General features: G+C 34.3%; 1 protein-coding gene across 1 annotated transcript; it reads left to right on the top strand.

The window, feature by feature from the left end:
- Positions 1 to 5,515: 5,515 nt before the first annotated feature.
- On the top strand, positions 5,516 to 6,083 carry LOC133291848 (uncharacterized). The gene has a single exon (XM_061490176.1). It carries the CDS (start codon positions 5,588 to 5,590, stop codon positions 5,786 to 5,788), a length of 201 nt encoding a protein of 66 aa, XP_061346160.1. The 5' UTR covers positions 5,516 to 5,587; the 3' UTR covers positions 5,789 to 6,083.
- Positions 6,084 to 6,589: the final 506 nt, after the last annotated feature.

The raw sequence follows: 6,589 nt of genomic DNA, 5'->3' as shown, positions 1-6,589 counted from the left end.
AATTGTTGGAAGTTGAGGCTGAATTGTGCGGTTGATCTTTCTCACCAATTTCTTCAAGATCAGTTGCAATTGGTGCCACCGCATTAGCTTGATCATCCCAATGCCAGAACCTTTCTTCATCAAACACTACATCACGACTAATTATGATATTACTGGTTAGAGGATTATAGAGTTTATAAGCTTTTGTTTGATCACTTACACCAAGAAAGACACATTTTACTCCCTTATTATCAAGCTTTTTCCTCTTCTGATCTGGAACATGGGCATATGCAATACACCCAAAAATTCTGAAGTAATCAACTACCGGCCTTCTTCCATTCCAAGCTTCTGTAGGAGTCATATTTTGAACAGCAAATGTGGGGCTTCTATTCAAGAGGTGGACACTCCAATTTACTGCCTCCGGCCAAAACTTCTTTGGAATTTCGCTTGTTTGCAACAGACTTCGAACCATATTGAGGATGGTTCGATTCTTCCTCTCACATACACCGTTTTGTTGTGGTGTATAGGCTGCAGTAAGTTGCCTCCGAATTCCATGCTTTGTACAAAAATTATCAAACTCAAGGGATTTGTACTCCCCTCCACGATCAGTACGAAGAACTTTAATTAGATTGCCACTTTCCTTTTCAACAAGACTTTTAAAGTTCTTGAATGCTTCACAAGCTTCAGATTTTTCCTGCAAGAAATACACCCAAGCCATCCGACTAAAATCATCAATGAATGTGATTATATATTGTTTACCTCCATTAGAAGCTGGTGAGATTGGACCGCAAAGATCTGAGTGGACTAGCTCCAGCTGTTGTTTAGCCCTCAAAGCCTTGCCTTGTGGAAACTGAACTCGGTGTTGTTTACTGATAACACAATCTTCACAAACTCCTGATGGAACTGTGATTGGAGGAAGTCCTTCCACCATATGCTTTTGGTATAGTGTCCTTAAACCACCAAAATTAAGATGCCCATATCTAAAATGCCAAATCCATGCTGCCTCCTTTAATTTAGCCATGTAGCAAGTATGATCAGATTTAAGAAGACAGAGTGGAAACATTCTGTTTGTTGTCATCTCAACTTGAACAAGCATGTTTTGGTGATGATCATATATCTTGCAGGCTCCACCTTTAAATGCAATTTCATACCCTTTCTCAAGTAATTGGCCAGCGCTCAAGAGATTTGTCCTCAATTCAGGAACAAAAAAAACATCAGTAATGGATTGCATTTTCCCTTTTACAGAGACTTGGACAGTACCTTTGCCCATGACAGAAATAGTAGAATCATCTCCAAGCTTTACTTTGGTGCGATAGGTATCGTCAATGGAAGAAAATGCTTCTTTACTACCACACATATGATTGCTACAACCAGTGTCAATGTACCATAAACCTGGTGAAGACACTTCTTTCTCTTGACATACCATTAGAAGAACTTCTCCTTCGTTTGCTTCTGCAAAATCTTGTTCTACATCTGCTGCATCATCTTCATTTGCTGCAGTAAAATTTGTTGTTTCCACACGTTGACCGAGATTGGTCCTGCATTCAGACTTGTAGTGTCCATACTTATGGCATCTAAAGCATTCAACTTTAGATTTGTCTATGCTGCTGCGTTGATAAAATCCTCTACCTCTTCCTCTCCCTCTACCAACATTCATTCTTGTTGTTGTGGAATAACGAAAATTAGTAGAGGTCTTCAAGGCCTGCTCTTCTATGTCTCGGTCTTGGCTTTGGAGCTTCTGCTCATGAACCAATAAAGAACCTTGCAGCTCATCAATTGAAAGTTCTTCAATATCCTTAGCTTCTTCTATGGCACAGACAACAAAATTGAATTTTGGCGTAAAGGATCGAAGAATTTTTTCAACAATGGTGACGTCCCCTGTCTTGTCTCCGTGAGTTCGCATCTTGTTAACGATTGCCATCGTTCTTGAAAAATAATCTGTGATTGACTCATCTGATTTCATCCGTAGTGTTTCAAACTCCATACGAAGAGCTTGTAGCTGCTGCCTCTTTGCCCTTGCAGAGCCTTGATACTTCTTTTTCATAGAATCTCATATCTGCTTGGAAGTATCCTTGCAAAGGATTGTCTCCAAGGTCGACCTGTCTATTGCCTGAAACAAGTAGTTCTTTGCTTTGAGGTCCTTCAACTTTGTCGCTTCATAAGTTGTTCGTTGGGCTGCTGTCAAAGTGGCTTCTTCTGGTTCTGCAATCCCAGAAGTGATGACATCCCAATACTCTTTGGACCTTAAGAAATTTTCCATCAACATGCTCCAGTGGTCATAATGACCATCAAAGCGAGGAATTGCTGGTTGGACAAAATTAGTTTCAGTGGCCATGACTATCGCTGCACATGACTCTTATTTTCAGTTTTGGCTACTCTCGTCCTTTTTCGTTGATAAGGAAAAAAAAATCTCACTTACTTTTTTTCTCTCACTGTATATGCTCTCCCTTATCTCACTTTAGTTTGCTACAAAAAGCAAAAAGCACTCTCACCCACTTTTCTGACTTCACATGCTCATTCTAGGAACTCTCACCCACTTTAAAAATTTTCTCTCACTTGTGTACTCTTTGGCTCTTGATACCACTGTTACAAATAGATAACATAAAAATAAAGAGAGAATCAATTAGCTTCTATAAGTTTTATTGAATGACTGATGGCCTATATGTAGGCTGTACTACAACGGGAAAAAACAAAAAGATAAAACAGACTTGTAACAAATTAGATTGTGATCCTACTTGTTGCTAAAGTTTAGGACCCACTAATGACTAAACGAACTAAAATTTTCTGATTCAGGAACAAGTCAAACAACTAATCATAAAATATCTAACTCCTAACACTGTGTTGGTTATGGATTGTTGATTGTGGGTCGCCATTGCAGAAAGCTCTTCTCCAACCTGTGCCCATAATTTTCAGAGACCCAATGCAAAACGTGAGAATAGATAAAGGGTTAATTTTTGAGGTCGCTGTCGAGGAAAGAGGCGATGTCGCCATCGTCACCGTTGAGGAAGGAAGGAGGCAGTGCTCTTCTCCAACCGGTGTCGTGTTAATGAACATGGAAGGCCCTTTAGAAAAAGGGTTAATTTTTTCCCTATCCTGTTTTATTCCCCTCTTAACCCAAGGCCCCCTTGGATTTAGATATTACACGGTGAGTAGCATAAAAAAAGCTAATAGGATAATTGTTCATCAAATAATAGATAAGAACTTGATAAAATAGTCTATCTTATCCTATTCTTCTTATTAGATGTATCAAACGGATCTTATAATTTAATATAAATTATAGATTTATATATATTTACCGAGTCATGCAATTGACCCAGTGACCCACTGGTTGAACCAGTGACCCAGTGACCCAATACCTTGACCGGGTCAAAGACCGGGCCGAGTTTAATAACATTGTGATGTACCATTATTTTAATAATGTGACATACAAGTTTAAATTTATCACTAAAAAAAGTTTAAATTTATAATTTTAAGCAAATTAGTTAAATTATTTACCATTAGCACGTTTTTAATGACATTAATTTGATGTGATATGCATCATAGCTTTTTGCTTTTTAAAATTATTTATCATTTTCCATTTTCCACCTAATTAATTTATAAAACTCAATTAGCCATACAAAGTTGAGTAGATAGAGAGAGGAGCTAAGTTAATGTGTTACCAAAAAAAAGTATGATGGGACTCAAGTGAGAGAAAGAGAGAAAATATTGAGGAGAGAAGGAAGAAAAAAAAGTTTGGTCTAGGTGTCAAATTTTTAGTGAAAGGACCAGTACTCGACCATATTAAAAAATTCCATAGAAAGAGAGAATGCGAGTTCTCACATCAAATACATCTTTGAGGAGGGATATTTTTGTTTTCTTTGGTATTCAGAACAAAAAAATTTAACTGTGACTAAGTCCCGACTCAGAATTAGTAGTTGAAACTTATAAAAATACGGGGAGGCATATAAAAAATAAATAAATAAAAAATCTCATTTTCATTTATATCAAATTCGGATAAAACTACGTTAATAGTTTAGTAGGCTTTATAATAGAACTATTGTTTAATTACTTTACCAAAACCACCTCAGTTTAGCTAAAGATTGAAAAGACACATTAGAGGTATATGAATAAATGCTAAGCTTAATAACCAGACTATCAACAGGAAAATAACACTGAAATGAGTAATTGAGTCATTAATTAACATGCTCTCAATATATATATATATATATAGGGCAGAAAGTGGGTTAGGCTGGGCCAAGCTTTGTCTCGAAAAGCCCAAGCCTATGTCAAAAAATTTCAAATTGGCCTGACACAAGCCTAGTACGAGTCTAACTGTTAGCTTGGCTTGACCCGTTTATTAAAAAACAAATGGTCTGACCTAGCCCGTTAGCCTGTTAATTTTTAACTTCCAAGCAGAACCATGAATCAACTTTAGAAAATACTCAAATTCTGTTGTTAAACCAAAAAACATAATTTCAACGTCTAAACAGAATCATGAATCACAACAAAACTCATACAATTTGTATTTAAGTCACTTTCAAAAGAAAAAAGCTCAAACTAAATAACATATTTTTCATCAGATCCAACAAACAAATCCATACTATGTAAATTAAAATAACTACATGAATCCAACAAACACATCATGATGCTTGTAGTATGTATAATCTCTCAAAAACTTTTTAATATATTCATATATACAATCTAACATGTTGAGATGCTGGTTACTTCTTCATAAGAAATAAAGTCAGATTTCTATTAAAATATAATCAAATATAATTAAGTTATAAATAATTGCAATTGATTAAATTTATATCTTTTGTTTTTTCTCATACTTATTATATTTCATTTTAAATAAATAGTACAATATAGGTCGGCCTGTAGGCTTATAAGCCAGACATTGTGAAAGTGAGTCTACGATCTTTTTATTAAACAAGTTTTTTCAAGACCCAAGCCCGGCCTATTTTACGAAATATACTAGGTCAGGTATGGCCTGACGTAGGTCGAGCCGAAGGCCCCCGAAAGCCGGCTGACCCAGTTTCTCCCCTATATATATATATATATATATATATATATATATATATATATATATATATATATATATTTAAAATTAATATATTTTATTTGATATTTAAATTAAAAAAATTATGGCTTGCCAAAAGAAAATATCAATAATCTCTCATTCTCTAATCATGATTTTTGTTGTATAACTATTTTTCTTAGCATAAAATATAATAATTTAACTAAAATAACATATTTTAATATATTTATCTGCATCTTATTATTTTATTTTATTTTGGTAAAATTTTTATCAGCATCTTGGGGGGTGAAGAGATAGATACAATATATACATCATCTTGGAGATTCGATTAGTTCAAGCTTCCTAAAGTTTCCAGAAATTGCTTTTTGACCTTTCTCTCTCTCTCTCTGCTTTCCTTTGTTAATTCAATACCCTTATATATCAGTTAAACATCCTCTTTCTTCTTCCTCAACCTTTGAGTCAAATTTGTTCATATCCCAGAAAATTGAACAAAACCCAAATTCAAACACCCTTTAAAGGATTCAGCTTTATTTCTTTCTGCTTCTTTCGATAATCTTCAATTGGTGGGGTGTCTCAGGGAAGAAGAAAAATATGCTGCAGTTGTTCTTCACAGTGGCTTTCTCTGCGGTTCCTTTGACCCTTTATGTTCCACCAATCAGGAGCTTAAACCTCTTTGTAGAAACCATGGAATATATGGTAAGAGAATCAAGAACATACCGCAACAGAGTTTACCCTCGCCTAAGGGTAGCTTGGTCTAGGATCATGGATATCATGCTCTGCAACACAAGGTAGATTTTGAGATTGGCTTTGAGTTTGAACCAGATCTTATATTGTAAATATTTTCCTTTTTTTTTTTTTTACTGAACCCCTCTTCTCGCTCTAGATTGTCTTTCAGTCCTTTTTTCTTTGTTGCATTTACTTCAATTCCCAACCTATCATAAAGCTGCTATGTTGTGATGAGTTTGTTCTTGGGCAGTGTTGCTCTTGTTGCGGATTATGCTGTAGAATTGTTGTGATTGTGTTAAGGGAAGAATCTTTTTCATTTTAAATAATATAATTTGTTTTATTTTACTGTGATAAAGAGATTAGCTTACCAAAAAAATAAAAAATTAGATTCTTATTTTTTTTTTCATGATTTATCTCTTTTTATTACTTAAGATCACATAATTTTATATTCTTTAAAATAATATAATTTTTTTTCTTTTTTAATTATTTTGATTTTGTAAGGTGATTCCTCTTCAATAGCCATAGCTAACCTTACAAAAAAATAATAGAACTTTCTGGGGTTCATCGTAGTCTAGAAAAATGTTGTTGTTTTTTTTTTTAATTGCTGATCAATGAAATATGTGATTGTTATGATGAGGTAGTTTGATCCTTTGTTTTATTCAAGATTTGGGCCACAATGGTAGTGCCACCTGTTTGTAAATCACATTCCGCCAACAAAAAAGGATAACATTATTAGCTTCTTCAAAAAAAAAAGAAAAAAAAAGGGGATAACATTATTAGTTAGGTGCTTTTTGTAGTAAATAATTCTCTTAATATATATTATTTTGTGTAACATATCTTTTTTAATTATTCATACACTAATAACAT

Source organism: Gastrolobium bilobum, unplaced genomic scaffold (genome assembly GCF_033153095.1).
Source record: "Gastrolobium bilobum isolate Gb01-03AN ecotype WA unplaced genomic scaffold, APGP_CSIRO_Gbil_v1 utg44562, whole genome shotgun sequence".
Lineage (NCBI taxonomy): Eukaryota > Viridiplantae > Streptophyta > Magnoliopsida > Fabales > Fabaceae > Gastrolobium > Gastrolobium bilobum.
This window is presented reverse-complemented; position numbering and strand designations above follow the sequence as displayed.

Coding starts and splice junctions, on each gene's coding strand:
- LOC133291848 (XM_061490176.1), top strand. CDS start 5,588: ATGCTGCAGTTGTTCTTCACAGTGGCTTTCTCTGCGGTTCCTTTGACC.